Raw genomic sequence first — 20,021 nt, forward strand, 5'->3', positions numbered from 1 at the left:
ATCACAGTTCACACTCATTGTCCATTTGAAACAAGACTCAAAAGACTAAAAGAAAAACAATGCATTGAAATTTATTAGCCACAATATTATAAATATTCAGATTTCATCATAGAATATGTGTAATGTCAAAGTTTGGAACAGAAGAGGACAATATCACCCTGGACAAACATATGTCAACGGGTTCAAGAACTTTACAAGTACTGGAAAATTTGGACAGATGTTCTACAGAAGGGACACATTGTATAGAACTGGAATGCAACTTTTCCCACATTAGTTCCCATGGCCGAAGCTTTTCCCTTGCAGTAATAGGTAGGCTAATATCTTGTTCATCTGTGGATGCCTGCAGGGAATTTATTGTGTCCACTGCCAAACAGCCCTCCAGTATGAGTAATGTCCATAACTCGCTACTAGGAATGGAATGCAGGTTCACTAAAATAATTTTCCACTAAAAATAATAAAGGGATTCAAGGGCTAAATTCTCTCAGGCAAAAAAGGCCTTTTGCTCACTTACATTAAAAGTAAAACTGGCCCCAAAACATAACCTAGGCTTGACCTTAAACCTTATTAAAATAAACAACTATGATTGCTTTAACCAGTAAATATGAACCATATCTACAAGTTTCACTTTAATTTTCTTAGGCACCTACAAGAAAAAAAAGTATGACAAATTATAGTTTTATGTAAGTTCTCACCTGTTGTTTGCTTGAGAAGCTCTAAGCCATTTTGTATAGCCAAATCAACATTTTGTTTTCTAAGAAGAATCTCTTCCTGAAGATCCTATGAATAAAGGTCATTTATGTTAGCACAGACCTAAAAAAATGTATTATTTTTATTTAGGATAAGCATACTGACATTTTAAACAAAATATATCAATGAAAATAAATGATGTATGGGGATATAAATCAAATTAAAAACATGAATTAAATAAGAAATGAACAGAAATCAAAATACCAGTAGTTCAGAGTGCTGTTTCTCAAGCAATTCTGTGTTGCAATCTTGGACTGACAATTTGTTCAGTTTATCATGGATCTCATTCAGCCAGTTCATCAATTCAACTTCGTCCTCCCCAAAAATCTGAGCATTGCTGTAAGCTTGCTGGAGAAGTTCAGACCTGCTGTTGCTCCTCTCTTGAATTTCAATGTATCGTGCCTGAGCAGAATCTAGCTTTTCCTGCACCATATCTTTATCTTCCCTGGAGCTCATAGTCTTTAGAGACTGGCCAGCGCTAATGGCCTGATGTAAACTCTTATTGTGAGCTAGGACATCATCTTCTAGAGCCTATATTTCATTTTAGATAATGAAGAATAATGGAAAAGAAAATCAGAAAAACATAAAATAAATTTGAGTGAAACTAAATAAAAATTGAACAAAAAAGGACGTATTGCCAACATAAATATATAAAACTTAAATTACAGGGGGAAAAAATGAAACAGTATGGTAAAATGAGTACAGTGCAACAGCTTTGCCAGTTGTGTCGTGCTTTACAGAAGCATCTGAAAAGAATGACCACAGCAAGTGAGTGGTTTGTATCTTACTTTATGCTGAGAAATCTGCTGCTGCAGTTTGGAGGCCTGAGTTCCAATAGGTTCTGCATTTGCAAGCCTCTTCTCTGTGGTTGTCAGCCACTCCACCAGTGGCTCCAGAGCTTCATGGAACTGCTGTGCTACCACAGAGATACCTTCCAGCTGACGGTTCCTATCAACACACCAAGGGAATGCTGTTACTTTACCTTTTGTGGTGAGGTACGTGTCAAACAGTTTTAATAAAGAAGTTTGTTGAATCCTTTGATAAACACCCCAGAAATAATTCAATCTCATTGTAGGAACTAGTCACCAAATTAAACAGACATATATCCATGATACTTACTGAAAAACAAGGTAAAGTAGAAATTAAATAAAATTAAACACAAACACCTCCAAGGCATTTGGCTAATATACCAGTTTCGAAAATAAAAATAGTATCACTTTATTCATATACTTTTTACTAAAAATAATCTAGTACCCAATTCAGCAAAACATTGTTTTATACACAGTTAAGATAGTTCTCAAGTTTCCAGCTGTCTTAAAGCATAAAGTTACATTCCCTTGACTATTATACATGTTTTAAAGTTAGGCAAAGGCTTTACACTGTCATGCTTCATCAGTGTTGTAAAATACCTTTAAACATTTTTTCAATGATGACAAGTGAATTATTCGGTACTAAATTTGCATCTCTTGTCCTGGATAAAAGCTCTCAATGAAGTTAGTGAGACAACATTAATAAAGCACAGAGACTCGACCTCCAAAACAGAAAAGCAGTATCTAAAACATTTCTGGTTCAGATCATTACACGCCAGAGAAAACTCTTGATTACAGCAAAGTCTTCTCTACAAGCAGTGCTGAACAAATGTCATTCAAGCAGACTTTTAGGAGAGATTTGTTCTACATGAAGACACCACAATGACATCTTTCAAATGAGGATCTTGTTCCAGATAAAAGCTATATTTATATGTGCTTTCCAAGGCTTATAAACAAGGTAGACTTGACATACTTGGAACACTGTGGGGTACTCTACATAGCCTACAAAATCACCCTCAGATTCCTTCTTCATTTCTAGAGACCAGCCAAAGGAAAATGGAGACAAGCTTGCAGCTAATGGATGGCTTGGAAAAAGCAGCAATTTCATTTGTAATTAGATATCACCAGACTGGGAGGATATTATTAAATTAAACATGACATTAACATTTACCCCAGCTAATGAGTCAGATTCCTTCAATAAAAAAGAAAACAAAAAAGGAAAAGGAAAAAAAAAAAAAAAAAAGGAAATAATGGTCTATTAGTGGTTGACTAATTAAATAATCCTATTATTACTATGAGGTAACAAAACAGGTTCAGCTAAAGAGATGCTACCAGAAGGAATAGAAGACAGCAGAGATGAGGTGAGTTCAATGCTACGTTAAGTACCAACACAACCATTTGTTCTTCACTATAAAGCTTCACTGTGCACTTTAAATTTTTCTTCAGCTTTCCAAGTCCTTTCTTGCTCTCAATTATAGGCCTTTTTCCAAGCTATATCTCATGCACTCTTTTCTCTACTCTAAAAAAGACTGTCCTTCTTAAATCCCCACCCAGAAAACATGTTCTGTAACCCTTTCAACACAGATTTCTCCAGACACTTTAGAGTTCATAAGTTTACAGGTATTTTATACATTGACAACAACTCATAAATGTAAGTCTGTGTTTACACAGGTACAGTGTGCATGGATTTGGTTTGATTTTTTTCAATTGGAACTTGAAGTGGACCTCAATGTCACTTAAGAGCTAGGGTTTTCTGTGTTGCTAGAATACATATATCTATACACATTAAAGGTCCTTTTTTGTCTTGAAAACTAAGCACCTTGCATGTATCTGCAACTGACATTACGACGACCTCTAAGTTGCAGAAATAAATTGTGTAGATGATATATATAAAAAAAAATATAAAGGAAATATTTGAGTGTCCCTTCTTTGTAGCAGCAGTCCAGGACTTCAAAGTTCCAACAGAATATCATTATTGTTTGTTAGATGTAAATTTGCACCTGATTCTATTGCAAAACAGGTTCTTGCCTGAATACACTTGCATTCTAATTAATTAACAGAGATAAAATATTCAGAAGATGCATATGTAGTTAATCCTAGAAGATTATCACACCTTAGACTAAACATTTTTTGAAGAGCTTTTGGTCTCCCCTCAGGTCACTTTTCTTCACTTTTCCCTTGGAGGACCCAGTACATCAAGACACTGAGACATAATGCAATCAAAAGCTTGATAATACTTCACATAGTATAGAGTTCCACATGCTGCTTCTAAACGTCTATCACACTCTATGTCTGCACTTTTAAAAGCCATGAAAGAATTTCAAGTACCTTGTTTCAGCTTTACTGAGCAAGGCATCCCATCGACTATCCAGGAAACTCAACTGTTTCAGGATTTTCACTCTATCAGCAGGCTCTGCTGACTCTGCAATTTTCTCCCCTTCGCGCTTGATTGCCTCAACAGTAGGCTTGCGGTCATCCAGCAGCCTCTGGAGAAGCTATAGGGAAAGCAATCAAGCACCAGGTTATTAAGAAATATTGCAATAATGCAAATATAACAACAGTAGACTTCTTGAAAAGCCATTAAAACAGAACAAAACAAAACCCAAAAAAAATAAACCACAATGCCTATATTGTGATAAAAATTCAAACAAAGCTAATCAAAGAGACACACATAACACACACATCACAGCCCTTTCCCTGACCAACACAGGCTCATTTTAGTTTCTCAGTTGTTTTCCTAAGAACACTGGAGGTTCACGAAGCTCAAACAATAACCCCGGTTTCTCTGAGGTAACCCAAAAAGTGAACACATAGAGGAAAAAGTTCTGCATAACGCCCTTGAGAGAATGCAGTTATTCAGAACTAAGTTACACTTTATAGGAACATTCATGAGCTAACTGCATGCCCCTCAAGATTTGGCATCACAGAGGTCATTTGGATACATAGAGGGATGGGAAATAGATACTAAAACTATTGTATAATCAACTCATCACTTACATGAGATACAATCGAGTTCACCAATCTAGTGTAGCACGTTAACTTCTCTGTGAAGAATAAAATGTGCCCCTGTCTACAATGCTCCCTTCCTCCATCCCCTAGGTACCTTTGGTAACTAACATTTTGCCACAGCAGTATCTCAAGACAACAACCTGTACTGCTTATAATTTTATATTAAATCCTTGGGTGGCAGTGTACCACACAGTCTAACTGCATGAATTGTATGTTTCATCAGCTATATTACCATTTTTTTTAATATAACCACTATTAAAATATGCCAAAGCTGATGACACTGATAGAGTTCCTACATTAGCACAGGCTACTTCCCAATGGGATTCCAACTAATTACCAACAACGATCACATGAAAGTCAAGAGCCAGGTATTTAAGTCTGTAATCTGCAAACCTGTCTTGGTGGTACAGTACCAGGTAGAGTGAAAAATTACTAAGTTTTATTTCCTACATTTCAAATGGCCATATGCTGGATTTTATGGTCTTTTTCCAATGGATCTTTAACATCCTTTCCAGATAATGTCAATAATTCTAACCAGAGGTGAGATTGCACAATATCACTCTGTCTTATATCCAAGAAGATGAGCACTTCTCCCATCCTTGGACAAAGTTCTGAGTTTTGAACAGATGGCTCCTTTAAACACCTCAGCACACCCCAGTGTACTATAATACTCTTGAACAGATATTATGCTTTGCCAAAGACTGAGAATTTATTCTCACTGATCCAGTGGATGCAGAGAGATTCTAAAACCATTTCACTTACCTTCTGTTCTTGTATTTGGGCCTTGACAACTTTGAATTCAGCAGATGGTGGTTTCTGATTAGCTACAAGATCTTCTGTATCAATGAGCCAGCTAAGCAGAGATTCAAGGGCATCCTGAAATCTCCCACAGTGGAGGAGAGCTTCCTGCAATTGTGCAGCACGCTGAGCAACCTGAAAAAACAGCAGAGGATCTCACCTATTCCTTTTATTTCTGTGAAATAATTAGTCAAAATCTGTAGAACATCTGTTGATATTGCTAATAAATACTCTTGTTTTTGTAACTATTCATAACAGCACTATGTCACAATTCAGCATGAATCTCTTGGGGCTGGAGACATCCAATGGAAAGAACAGACTGCCTCCCAGTAAATCAGCCTGCTCTAGTAATTCCTTACAAGCTACTCCTGCTTTATATAGCTACAGTGTTATGAAATATACTGATGGGATGTTTGCATTTCAGATGGTCTTTATTTTCCTTATAGAAAGAATGAGCCAGGATCTCAAAGTAGCAGCTCTTAATAAGCCCCAATAATGTCATCAATGACAAATAGGAAAGGAGAAGGCAAATATGTGAACTGCAGGTGTCTCTGGTTCTGCTGCATCACTCTTTCAGGAAGAGCGCAGAAGAGGATGAACACCATTTTTACTCCTCACCCTTTCCATTTTCCAACAGCAGCTACTGCTGAAGGAAGACTTGAAAAGCACAGAAATACATGTACAGCTGGTTTTTCAAAGTGGTACTTTCTGATGCCTCAAGCAATACAATCCTTAAGGTGCTGTAAAGGAAACATTCCACAGTCACGCAAAGCTGGGCTGTACCATTACTCTGTGCACGTGCAACAGTGTGGGCATGAGCAAATAAAACAAAGTGAAAAAAGATACAAACAATGACTGAAAGTGGAACTGGATCTCCAGGGACCCCTTCCAACCCGAACCCAATTTCATGAGTCTGTGAGGCTATCTTGAATAAAAATCCAAAGACAGACCTAGGGAAAGTTTGGCAAAACCTTATAAATTACAGCAATACCTCTGTCTATTAGCAATATAAATCTTATCCTTAGAATTACAAACAAAATGATTGTGTAAAGCAAATATAATTCCTATTCTTACTGAATATTTAATTTCCTGTGTTTGGAAAGACATCAGTGAGCAAACAATCAAAAGGCAGAACCCAACAAAAGCAGGATAGTATACAAGATAATAACCTTCTTATTAAGAGTCTTCCATCGGGTGTTGACATCTTCAAGGTCGTGTTCAAGGTTTTCTGTGTTGGTACTTTTAGCAGCACTCTGAATAAGGCCCTGACCCAACCAATTTACTTCCTGTTGTTTAACTTGTAAAGGTTCAATTTCTTCTTTCTGGAATACCTGCAGTTGGAACCCAAGACAGACATGAAACACGGTAACTTCTGCCATAAAATGCATCTGGTGTTTACATGACAGTATGCAACAAAAACATTGCTTAAAACTGGTGTATAGAAGAAAGGAAGCCATTCCTTGTCAGGACCTTCCTAAAAAAAGCATTAATAAATCTAAACAGAATAGATTAAATCTAAACAGAGTAAATTCAATACATCATAGAAGGGGAAATGACATACATTTCCACGAGTAGTCTTAGATAGGAAGGAAAGGGACAGAGAAAAAGAGAGGTAGTGGAAGTTTTAAGAGGTAAAAAAAATAAAACTTCTGGAGAAAGTAATCTCTTTGATTACCTGTCTATAAAATCTAACAAAGAATGGCACAGATCAAGAGAGATAGGTGGGTATTTTTTCCAAATTAGCAAAGCCAAAGTTTTAAGTCAAAGAAACAGTGAAGGAATAGATATTTTAAAATCGGTTTAGGAGATTACAATGGTAACAAATGAGGAGGAGGCACTACAGATGCTGTTGAAACATTATCCGGGCAGACACCCAGGAAAATGGGCTTTCATTCAAAGGATACTCTTGCAAATTGCCAAGGCTTTGACCCTGCCCAACAGCAGTTTGAGCAGTTCTATGTTTGCTTTATTTTACTCTTGCAGGTATTTAGGCTTTTTCAGAGCCAGATTATTACCATTAGCAACAGCAATGTAAATCTCCATTTGTATTCAGCAGCATTAAGCTGCACTGACACAAGTGTCAATGAGATCAGAAAATGGCCTGAAGCCCCTGAATTAATTACACAGGCCAGTGAAAAATAACCAATGAATAAACAATGCTAAAGAATGCTCAACTTTTGACCCTAAATCCTTCAATTTCTATAGCAGCATTCAGTAACAGTTTTGGTGTACACTTAGTGCATTCAAAGCAACCTTTCTCAGCATCCTGAAAAGCAGAGATCACTGAATGTACCAGCAACTCTCCTCTTTTGCCAAACACACTGTGGCAAGTGATTGCTTTTAAAGATGCAGACCTCAGGTGGCTGAGCACACTTCCACCAGCTTGACAAGTTAATCTACAAGCTACAGCAAATACACTAAACATGAGAGGTAAAATAAATTTAGCATCCCTAAGAGACTTGTTCCTACAGACAAAAAAAAAGCCTAAAAGCTCTTAGACTGTGGCAACATGAAAACTGAGAGCATACAATGAGTTGGCTGCTCCTACAAGAAGGAAAATGCTTGTGTTTTTGACTGTAGGGTAATGAGGAGGCAGAATAACATTTCAACACAGAATCAATAACAAATTCTTCTTTTATGTGCCATAAAGTCTCATCTTTTGAGAACAACGTCCTACCACAGAGGGGACTGATCTCCATAATCTGCCCTTTAAAAATGCACACATTCTTTGTGGAGAGAAGTTTAAAATAAATTACAATTATTGCTGAGGCCAAAGTTTACCAGAACAACTTAGCAACAAAGCTTGAAGTATCTCAGATTTCAACCAGAGTGGGAAGAAAAAAATTACAGACCCGACAAACACCCTTTCCTTATTACAAAGCTTCCCTTACCCTCTTACCTCATCCACCACTCACAAAGCACTGCAAGATCCTATGCTTGTAAAATACTACCGTAACGTCAGATCTGCTTTCTGGCACGCAAATGCAAAAGGCATCTTTCAGAAGAGGCGGTGAGCCTTTAATCTGCCTGCTTTGGAAACCACAATCATCTGATACTGTTGCTTACACCTTGATGAGTAAGGCTGCTCAGGCTGAGCACACGGGCCGTAGCTGCCCTTGAATGGCATTGCCGGCGCAGACACCGGGCACCAACACGGGCACGGAGGAGGCATTCCACGCCCGGAGTAACAGGCACCAGCAGGGCAATAATAACCCAGCTCAAAACAGCCGGAGCAATAATCACCCCCTCTGACTTTGCCCCCAGTTCATTTCCCATACTATTTCACCTATTTTGGACACCCCGTGTGCGCTATGCAAATGATACTGATCACTGCATCTGCCTAATTAATAATTTTTTTAAAGCTACGTTTTTAATAACGGCAAAACTTAGGAGTTTTAAACAAGTATCTTTACGGATATTACACAGCTATTTCGCAAACCTATGGATTTTTTTTTTCTAATTACCTTGTTAGACAAGAGGCCATTGCAGACTGTATCCAAGGTGTCTTGGATGCCAGTAGTCCAGATATTGCCTTTATTGCTCTCTGGGAAAACTTTTGGGCAGTTTACAGTACTATCTAAATCAAGCTGTCGAACAGAAAATGCCAATTCGTTTGAGCCTGTACATGCTACACTGCATTCCTCCGTATCAGATAAAATTTCATATTTTGCAAAATCCAAGTCACTAGTATTTACAGCAGCATTAGTGTAATAAACATCTACATGAGGAGATACATCATCCATATAATCTTCCTCTACCATTGTGACTTGTATTTTAGTTTTTTCATTAACTTCATATGCATTTTCCACTTCATTTTTGTCAGGGGTAATACTTCTTCCATCACCTTGAAGGGGATCTTCATGTGAGAAAATTTTCTCTTTGAAACCCTGTAAGTGAGAGTAGTTCCCCTCCATCTCTTCCTGATCACTCTCACATGTCTGGACATTGTTTTGTTTTACTTTTCCAGAGGGTAAAATGTCATGCAAAGCCAGTCTGCAGTTTTCTTTGACAGGGACACTCATGCTTGCAAGCAGTGGGGTTTGCTGCTCTCTGCAAATTGCTGGGATACATGGTCTGAACTGACCTACTACTTGGATATCTTCTGCAGAAGACAGACTTTGTATTTGAGTTTGCTCCCCTTGTTTATCTTCCCTTTCTGTTGGAGGGCTGCATAAACCAGAATCATCCTCTTCCGAGGTAAGAGAATTTGTACCCCATTTGCATTTGCCTAGTCTAGCTGCCTCTGACAGATCAGCAGTTTCATTAAAGGAGCTTTCACTTCTATTAGTGTAATCTGGAAAGCTGGGTGGAACAAGCATTCTCCACGATCGTCTGTGCTCCTTCTTTTCGGTGTGAGACTTTGCTTTGGGTAACCCAGCTGTCCGAATTATATCGCTGTTCAGTTTAAGAGCATCAAAGATCATTTTTTCATCTAACTTGTTAGCTTCACGGCTTCGGAGCTCAAAAACACTGGAAGAAGTAAGGGCACCATTGGAGCACAAAGTACTGATGTCCAGTGTTCTGTGACTGTAGGGCAGGGTCCGGTCTGTGAAATGCCTCGAAGAGAGGCTGCCCTTGGAGCCTGAGTCAATCTGTTCATTCAGCCGCACAGTGTCATAGATAGACCTCTGGGGAACGTAGCAGTCTTCAATATTTAGATCTTCATCTTCTTCCCCTTTGCCAACACATGGAGGATTCTGACGTAGACAGTCTGGCCTGCTAAGTGGCTTCCCCATGTTGAAAGTATTCACACAAGTATACCTCCGTTTTCACAGATTCAGGGCAAACACTTGAAAAACACTAGCAATCCGAAGAAATAGTAAACTTGCCCTTAGCATAAAATGCATAGATACAAAAATATACATCATAAGATATGAAGTGGCTGAGGTCGTTAATAATCAGTGCATCTCTTAAAATTTTACTTTACCTGGATATGAGGTTTCCCACACCCTGAAATATAAAGTGCTTCAGTAAGAAAGTAACAGAAATGTCCCAATGTCACAGAAAAACAAACTATAGCAGAAACCAGCGGTAGCCAAATATGTCATTCAGAGGAAGGCTTCATTTATTCCTCCAGGTCAGAATCTGTAGCTCCCAAATAAGCCTTCAAATGGTCAAGTGTTACAGAAGGCAGTACATTATCTTCTGTACATGACTGCTTAACTGTAATCCATTTAGCTGGCTTGCAGGGTCCCATCTCCTTTATAAATAAAACATGCTGTGGCAGCTTAAAAAGACAGAATCCACAGGATGGTTGTATGGTCTTGACCAAGGCACGGAGAAAATCCTGGAGTGTGGGGGGAAATAAGTTAAATCCAGAACAGTAAGAATAATAAAATAGCCCTTTACTTTTTTGGCAGTAGCTATAAATAACCTTGATCTGAAAGGCAGCTTATCCTCCTCTTGTAACAGGCTTTTTCGTGGTGCCTCCACCAGTCCCACAGGAAAACATCACTTTCTAGCAGCCAAGCCAACGCGTCCTTAGAGCAGACGGTCGGAAGACGAATGTTTCAGACCGATTCTCCCGATGCCATCCTGGAGAGCTCTTTAAGGCAGCTGCAGAGCCGAGCGAGCGTGGCGCGTTCCCCGAAGGCACGGCAGGTTTACATTCGGCAGGTCCCGACTACAAGCTGCAGCTAGCGGGCTGCGCTCGCCTCCTCCTCATTTCTGAGGCGCAGCTGCCGAGGAGCCGAGGGAGGGAGGCAGGGAAACCCCCGCCGTGCAGCGCCGGCGCGTCCCGCCCGGCGCCCCGGCTCGCCCCGCTCCAGCCGCCGGCACCGCCCCGCTTCGCTCTTCAGCAAACATCAGCTCCCGGCCCGCCCGTGCCCGGAGCGCCGCTCTGGGGCTCCCCCCGGGGCTCCCCTCCCTCCGGCCCTCCCCGCCGCCCCCTTATCTCCTCAGCCGCCCGCGCCTCGCCTTGCCGCTCGGTGCCGCGCAGGGCGCTGGTGAGGGCAGGCGGCGGGGCCGTGACATCACTGCCGCCCCAGCCCGCTCCTGAGCGCCGGGAGCGGCCAGCACCTTCCCCAACACACCGCTTCAGCGGGCATCACAAAACAGGCATTTCAGTGGAGCCCTCCTCTCCGAAGTTACGCCGAAACTTTACCTCTGTATTACTTTAAAAAAAAAAAAAAATCCGCCAAACTCGCCTAGTGTTTAGATTAGCTGTTGGAGTAGTCGCACATTGCTCCACCTGACATGCAAAGTGAGATGTTCAGTCCAGTTTTGACTATTTTCACTCTGGTCACCGGCCCTGAGGCAAGAGCTTAGCTTAGGGTGGCGTTGGCTGACAGGGGAGCCACTCCTGAAGAACCCATTAAAATGGGAAAAAAACTAAATATATCTGAAAGACTTTTTTTTTTTTTTCTTCTTTTTTTTTTTTTTTTCTTTTCCCAGTGGGATCTATTGGAGCCGCAAACCAGCCTATCAGGACAAAGGGACAAAGATTCCGGTTTTGAAAATTGCCATCTTCTAAATACAGCTCAAGACTAGCTCCTAACCACGGAGGGGAAGGGTGGGGGAGACTCTCAGGTAATTTGCCAACAGCACAGGAGGAGCTGCCGTGACCACGCAGCTCCACTCCAGTAGAAGCCAAACGCCCAGTGACCTCAGCTGCTGGTGTGACAGCAGCCATCAGCTACAGGGACAATTCAGATCTCAGTTTAAGGACAGCATAAGGCACTTAGTCCTGAAACTTAACACAGTGCGTTCACTACAATCAGCTGGAGCTTTCTGCATTCAGCAGCAAGCAGGATACACTGCATGCAAGAAATACAAACACACCACACTTCATGTTTATTGATTTACTTAATGAACAGCTACATACCAAAACACTAAGGGCTTGCAAAACAAATTCTCTCTTCCTCCTCTCTGCTGAGCAGCCATATAACATTTGGATTATGCCAAACAGATAATCACCTCTGGATTCTCTAGCAGACACAATGCTAAAGATGCAGAAAGAATTTTAGATGCTTTTGATGAAAGGCCATATCGCCCATGGTTATTTTCACCCAGAACAACCAAAACCTGCTAAATTCAGAAAGTGCTGCATGACTTTATAGGGGAAGTGTATAGCTGAAATTGGTCTGTATTTGTTCAATAGCAAAATTATGTTAAGTTTAAAAATAGTTTACCATTTTTCATTGTTTCTGCTGAAGACTTTTGTATGACAGATAAGTCACTTTAAAATGCAACTCTTGAAAGAATTTTAATATTTGCTTATATTACCTTTGCTTTTCAATACAGACCTTAACTGTAGTAAATCCCATGAAGATTTTAGTATCTTATTCTAGGGTTTGTAAATAGCGTGTGGGATATGCAACATTTAGCTCAAAGAGAAAATTCTGATTATGCTTTCAACATTATTTGCCTTCAAAGCAAAAATCAGAGGACTGACACATTCTACATAACTAACAAGACATGTAGATGTGGCATTTAGGGACACTATTAATGGTGGACTTGGCAGGGCTGATATAACATTGGACTCGATGTTCTTAAAGGTCTTTTCCAACCTAAACAATTCTGTGGTTCTATAACATAAGCTAATTAAAATCTTAGTTCAAGCTCATTGGCAGGACTACTCAGGCTACCTAAAAATTCCCATAAAGTCCAATTAGAAGGCAACCTCTAATGACTGTATCTGCTTTAATCCAAAAGTAAAAGCAAAAATCAAATGAACCATGTGTTCATGAAAGCTGTAACAGTGACATATTGGTTTTACTAAGAAGAATGACAGTACAAAGAACTGTGAAAAAGTTTGGAAAACAAAAATAATTAAACTTCGGGTTCTTTCTCTGTTTCGGGGAGAAACTAGCTGCAAATGTTTCTCCAACTGCAAACATTCTAGCACTGTGCAGCTACTCAAAACCAGAGTGTTTGGTTCAGTCCATTTGCACAATTCTTTTTTGTTTTGATTTTGAAGAATGGTGGCAGACTCAGTGTACCTTAACAAACCTAATTTACTGAAATTTCCTTTCAGGACTAATCTACACATTGCATACAGACTTTGGAGTAAAAAGTGTCTTAGAAAGCCAAGTTAACTAGTAATTTTTTGTTTCATATTAATTGAGATAAATTATTAATTTGATTATACTATTCCTGAAGAGAAATAACAGTTGTGGTTCTACTTTGAAATTAACTGCTCTGAAGATTTTCATTTACAGAAAGTAAATTTTATAACTGCATTGTAAATAAAATATATAAATATGTATAAATATAAAATATATAAAATATTTATAAAAATATATGTAATATTTATAGAATATAGAAATATGTAGATAAATATAGTTTAACGCTGATGGCAACTACTTACAATTTAACACTGACAGCAACTACATACAATTTAACATTCTTTACTGACTGGAATAAGTACATTACAAAGAAGAAATATAAATTAAACAAATATGCATATGCATTTTAAATAGATATATATATATCAAATACAACTCAGAGTTTATTTTTTAAAAAACATTAGGCATTTTAATGTCATACCAAGAAGATGCACGCAGCTGTAACTTTTTTTATGGACATAAAAATTGGTTAAACCACAAAAAAACCACCTCTGGCCCATTCCATGAGATCCTTCCCTGAAGAGCATGAAGATTGCATGTTAATGGATCTATACCAAAGAACAACTCATTTGCTTTACTCTTGAGGAATTTAAGTTGACTGTAGCTGCCCACAGAAGCTAAAGACATAAGGAGCCAGACAGTGGTTTTGTGACCACAGCCACATTTTCAGGTTGTATGTGTTTGCGTACGTGCACAAACATGTGAGCAAACACAAACACACCACGAGTGGAGCAGGATCTGTGGGATCCAGTCTCCCTACAGTTTGCTGCCTCAGGTAGAACTGCTCTCTGGAAAGGCAGAGTATAAACTGATAGATTACTTACTGTAATTTTTATATGCCCCAGTAGCACTGACACTAAGCATTAGGAGAGTTGATCCCTATCCTCCTGCTATCAGTATCCCTTCACTAACTACACTCTCACAGAGCAAAATTTCCAATTCTGTTCTCTCTATTTCCCTTCTTCAAAGGCTCCTCTGCTGTTTTATTTCCACATTTGCTTTTCACTTATTTAAACAACCCCTTCACTTTTTCATCATTCTTCACCTCCTGTTTAATGGCATTGTGTTTTTCATCATAAGCAAAAGCATGGCCTAAAATAGTTGCTTCAAGCAAAACACATTTCTAAGCTTATAAATATCTAACATAAATACAGTCCCAGAGTAGACTTCTGGATATAAACATGGTGCTATCACTGTTCTCCTTTATGTCTCTCCAGGTTTTTTTTAGTCTTCTAACCACATAAACTCTTGTGTTTCAGAGATGCTGTCACCCTACTGGTCTGCACAGGTCTCTTATCCCCAAACTGCTGAATTGCTGTGCTGTGTCCAATGCCCTGATGAACTACAACACCGGGACAATGCACAGGGAACTGGATTTTCCCACCATCCGCTCATCAGGTTGTAACAATCCAGAAACATTTTTCTCTATAATAAAATACATATCTGTACATATACAATTCATTGTATAAAATACGTACTAACAAAGACCTGAAGCCATACCTAATGTTTGAAAATGTAAGAAATGTGGTGAAATCGGAGGTCCCAAACTGGTTACAACTGAAGTTGTGTATAGCCAATGTAAGCAAGAGCATTCACAGCAGAAGCTGTTGCTGTTTTCCAATATCCAAAATGTTTTACTAACCATATACAAAGAAAAGCCATTTGTTTCTCTTTTAAATTGAAATAGACTTGTTAGGATAGACTGGCATACAATTTTAATCCTTCCAGTCTAATGGAATCTCCTCATAATGCAACCATTTGCTCAAGGTTTCTGTCTCTATTTATGTATTCTCAAAGCTCATCAAAACTCACAGTAACTTCCACTTGAAATCCCCAGATGAAAGTGTTCTGGTTTAATTTTCCTTTCCAATATGGCTTAAACAAGTAAAATGCACCCTCTGTTGGGCTAGCCATGTAATGACTCTTTCCCAAGGTCATCAAATTTTTAACAGCATAGCTTATCAAATCCTAATGAAGCTTTGGTTTTATCATTAAGTGTCAACTAATGTACAAGTCATACAAACATTTGAATCAATATTATATTGGAACGAAACCAAAGCAGTGCAGAATATTCATTGCTACTATATAGCCATTAGGAGATTTATAATCTTTCCAAAACACTGTTTACATCTATAAATCTTTCTGGTGAGTACTGGAAATTCATTTCTTGTAACCTAACCCAAGCAAATATCTCTACTTATTTCAGCAGCAAAGCTCAATTAACACTCATCTATCACTGAAATGTTTTGTTTTGTTTTTTTGAGCTGGACATGGATTGCTAGCTGGTGTATTAAATAAAGTTACACACAGAAACTCTGTAGTGAATTTTGGATAAGGATGCTACAGAAAAATCCCAGTATCATAGGGGAATTATTTTGCCTGTTTTCTTTTATTAGGATGTTTCTAGGTAAAGATAGAATTCAGTGAGGTAAAACTGGCCAGTAAAACTATCAGAACAGAAAATGGCAAAAGGTAACATCTTAAGCCTAAATATGATGAAATCTATACCCAGGTGAAAAAACCTAAACTGCTCAGATGAGCAAAGTCTATGTGGGCTGGTAGGTGAACACTGGAGTCTAAAACTAACACCACTGTGAAGATGAAAGTTGTGTAATACATGGACATCAAATAGAGACAATATGCAGTTTCTCAAAAACAGAAAGGCACACAGATTACAGAAGGCAACAAGATAGTGAAAAGATGTGAAGAGGGAATTGGGGTGCAGGAACTGAGAGCTGAGATGCAAAATTCCCAATGTTTGCCAAGCTGAAGAAAAGGAAAGCTTCTCTGAGCATAAGATCCCCATTTAAAACAGATAAAACAGATAAAATAGAGGCAGAACAGAATGCTGTGAAACAAGCCTCCTCTAAGGTCTGCGCTTAACTAGTCCCTTTCACTATGATGTTTTAAAAAATGGCATTGTGGTAAAATACTTTATAATAGAAAGAAAGCAATCTTCCTACCTTGAATGTATTCAGCTGCTGATTAATAGCCTCTGTTTCCATTCCAACAGGACCTTGTGATTCTTCATGTTCTTCAGCTCTCCCAAGCAGAGTGGAAAATTCTTTTAGTTTACTGTAGAACTCCTCAACACGGCAAATGGTACCCTCCACCTGATCTTCCCTGGCTTTTGCTCTGTCTAGTAGCTTGTTGCACTGTTTATTTAGAGCTTCCAAGTCTCTCTTTATACCAACAAGATCAGGAGAAGCTTCAGCTTCTGTGGCTAGCATAATTTTACAGTTTTTATTAGCATTTTCATTATTCACTATAAGATCCTCCAACTTTTTCAAGAAACATTTTATGTCCTCTCTCTGAGATTGCAGTATCTTGAGATCTCTCCCCACTGGAGCCATGCTATCAAGCTCATCATCAAACTCTGCAAACTGAGAGAACATCTCTCGGATGCTGTTTTGGAAATGGCCAATTCCCTGAAGTTTGGTCTCTAGGAATGAGCACCTATCCTCAACTTGTTGCTTCACTGCAATGTATTCTTGCTCCAAAGATTCAGCTTGAAGTAAGAGGTCAGAAACGCCTGCTGAATCAGAAGCCTCTACCACCAGGTCTTGGGCAAGCTTTTTTGCTAAATCAACGTGAGGCTTTAAAGCTTGCAAGGCTTTCTGCTGGGCCTGCATCATTGTCAGGTGTTTGTTACTGAATGACTGAGGTCCAAGTGAGTCATGAGCTTCCAGATGCTCTTTGGCACTTTTAAGCTGTCTTTCAGTTTCTCTGGATGAGTCCTGAAACTCTTTCAGTCTTTGTGCCATATTTTCCAAGCACTCTCTCTTTTTATGTAACTGTTCTGTAACCACTTTCACATTCTGATTCAGCACCTTAGTTTGTTCTTGTACAATTTCTTTATCTGTTTGACTTGCACTGAGCAAACTTTCAGCAGAATTATTTAATAGTTCCACCATCCCATGGTGTTTATCCAGGTCCTTCTGCCACGCCCTTACCTGAACAATAGAATCCTCTATTTCAGCTGGGTTTATGCCAACTTTTAATTCACACAGGTTGCTTTGGCATTTCTCTATCCATGGCTGCAGATTTTCTACATGGTGCTTATATTTGAGGGCTTTCTCCAGACAATCTGCTAATTTATCTTCCCTTTCTTTTACCTGTTTATTCATTTCATCCCAGTTACTCTTGAGTGTGGCAATTTGGGATTGTAATTCTGCTCTGTCATCTCCTTGAGTCTTCTGTAAAATACTATCTCCTTCTGCAACAATTTTTTCATATGAACCAATCTGATCAGTTATTGTCTTCTTAAAATCTTTCTGTTCCTCAATTAGTGACTGCAAGGCATCAAGTTTGGCTGACACAGGACGAGCCTGGTTCAGCTCTTCTTTCTTTTTGCTTAGCCAGGCCTGAAAGTCCTTAGACATTTGTTGGAACTGATGAGAAGAGGCATATGCTGACTGAAGCTGCTGAACATGGTTATCTACAAAGAAGAAGCCAGCACAGAGGTTCATTAGCATAACCTGCTAGTATTCAGTGAAAAAAAAAATATAATATTGATTCTATTATGCATGATCATTAATTTAAGGAAAGCCAGTCCTTAGTATGTGGAGTTTGACTGGCAGGCAGCCAGGTTTCTTGCAAGGAGCAGACTCATTCCTGTAATACAGAAGAGCAGTGAAGGTATTATGATATGAATCAAATGAGGTGAGTTTATCCAGTCTGTGTCTACATGTATCCCATTTGGGCAGATTTTGGTGGTAAAAAACACACAATCACTCTTCATGGTACTGTGAAGTGTAAGCACAAGGAATATTAAGTGCCTAACTCCCAGTAGTGCCTAACTCATGGCCTACAGGAAATACATGTTCCTGGGGAGATTCTCTGAAGCTCCTCGTGACCAGAGGAAATTAAAAACCCAAAACAGAGGCTGCTAGGGAGAAGAAAGTATAATATCACTTGCAATGTGTTACTCGCTCAGTTCTGTTGCTCACAGGGTAAGGAAAGGCTGCAGACTGCCAGCCCCCTTCTGTCACAGGCAGTTTTGTACAATTACCACTGTGTTTCACCAAGCCATTAACTGGTGTTTGCCTAGAAATTATAATTTTGGCTTATACTCTGCCCTTGTGAAGGTGGGTAACTCCATGAACAGCATCCTCTTTTGGAATTCTAATTCAGTGAAGATGCACCTGAAGGAACACATGACAAAACAGCCTTGCTGTTTTACTCCAGGTTCTCTCCCAAACTATTCACTAGAAATCCCAAGCATTGTTCTTACATTTTCAAGACATGGGGATTCTTCTAAATTTTAATGTACAACTGCTTGGGGTTGGAGTGAATTAAGAGCCAGCACTAGGCTCACTTCTCTCAACACCTCTGTCACAAACTTTTGCTGTACTTTATGTGTTAGTTACTGTTTTTCTTTAAATAAATACTAACCTGATTTTTGTTCAATATCCTTAAAAGATTTTAAGATGCCGTCTAACTGTCTTGTAAGTTCTGCTTTCAAATACTCTTCCCCAACCAGTGTTGACAGTTCTTCACAAAGAGCTTGTGCTGCATTTATATTCTTCATTTCCTGTTCTATTTCCTCCTTCATTTCTTTAGCAATTTCCAGCTGTTGTTTCACAGCATCAGGCTGTGTACTCACAGCCAGGCTGCTGCTGAGTTTACTATCCAAGGCACTTAGCTTATCAGACAGACTTCTGAGTAAGCTTTGATACTCTGTGCTTTTCACAATGGCTTGGTCAATTCGGTCACATCTCTTCTTCAGCTGGCTGGTGAGGCTATCCCACTTTTGTGCCACAGCTGCCAGTTGCTCTTTGACAGTTTCATGTGAGGGTGGATGTTCACCAGGTCTCTCCAGAATCCCCTGCCCAGCCATAGTTAACTGCTCATATTGTGGCTTTCTGGTGTCAAACTCTTTGAGCAGAATCTAGGAAAAAAAGAGAATTTTAAAAAAAAAAAATATTTCATGAGAAGAAAAGAGTGCTTCTGACAAAAGTCACATAGAATTTGTTGTAGCTAAGTTCTATTATTGAGTGTATCCAAGTTTAAAAGGCAGTGAAATAAATGTGCCTTCTACATAAACTGTGCTGTTTCCAAGTATTTACATCAAAGAAACAGAAAAAAACATGGTGAATTTACACATCATCTAATAGAAATTCAACCAGGAGATACAAGTAAACCATGAATTCTGTTAATATTATAGTAATTGAGTCTACCAAGCAAAATAAGTGCTGTTTAGTTTAAAGTAACATCTTCTTTCCTAGACAGATTTGATATTTGTCTTAAGAAAGAACTTCAAAGAAGATGTATTCTGACATAATATTTCAATAATTCAATTATACAACAGAGACTATTTGGCTAATTCACAAAATGACTGAATGTGTAGTGTAAGACCTTTTAAGTTAATATCACTGGTTCTTAATATTATTTTTTTTGACAGTAAGTCACAGCACTTGCAAAAGAAGGGACAAATATAATGTTTTTACTTTACAGAACATTCCAAACCCTTTCTAAGTCAATTAGGTTGAACTTTTAAGGACTGTGAAGTGATACATGATAGTCTTATGCTGTCTAGACTTCTGAAGCACTTACAAACCAATACTGAGTCATAGTACTTGAGATAGTATTA

The 20,021-nt window shown here is 38.9% G+C and overlaps 1 protein-coding gene across 1 annotated transcript in view; it reads right to left on the minus strand.

The window, feature by feature from the left end:
• DST (dystonin) overlaps nucleotides 1-20,021 on the minus strand; it is a 249,625-nt gene that overhangs the window by 58,834 nt on the left and 170,770 nt on the right. The window contains exons 57-64 of the mRNA XM_058836371.1: nucleotides 18,824-19,319; nucleotides 16,393-17,867; nucleotides 6,533-6,694; nucleotides 5,328-5,498; nucleotides 3,885-4,051; nucleotides 1,536-1,695; nucleotides 952-1,278; nucleotides 693-777 (exon numbers count right to left, since the gene is read on the minus strand). Coding sequence (XP_058692354.1) covers nucleotides 693-777; nucleotides 952-1,278; nucleotides 1,536-1,695; nucleotides 3,885-4,051; nucleotides 5,328-5,498; nucleotides 6,533-6,694; nucleotides 16,393-17,867; nucleotides 18,824-19,319 — 3,043 coding nt within the window. The remainder of the gene's footprint in view (nucleotides 1-692; nucleotides 778-951; nucleotides 1,279-1,535; nucleotides 1,696-3,884; nucleotides 4,052-5,327; nucleotides 5,499-6,532; nucleotides 6,695-16,392; nucleotides 17,868-18,823; nucleotides 19,320-20,021) is intronic.

The sequence above is a fragment of the Poecile atricapillus genome, chromosome 3 (genome assembly GCF_030490865.1).
Source record: "Poecile atricapillus isolate bPoeAtr1 chromosome 3, bPoeAtr1.hap1, whole genome shotgun sequence".
Taxonomy (NCBI): domain Eukaryota; kingdom Metazoa; phylum Chordata; class Aves; order Passeriformes; family Paridae; genus Poecile; species Poecile atricapillus.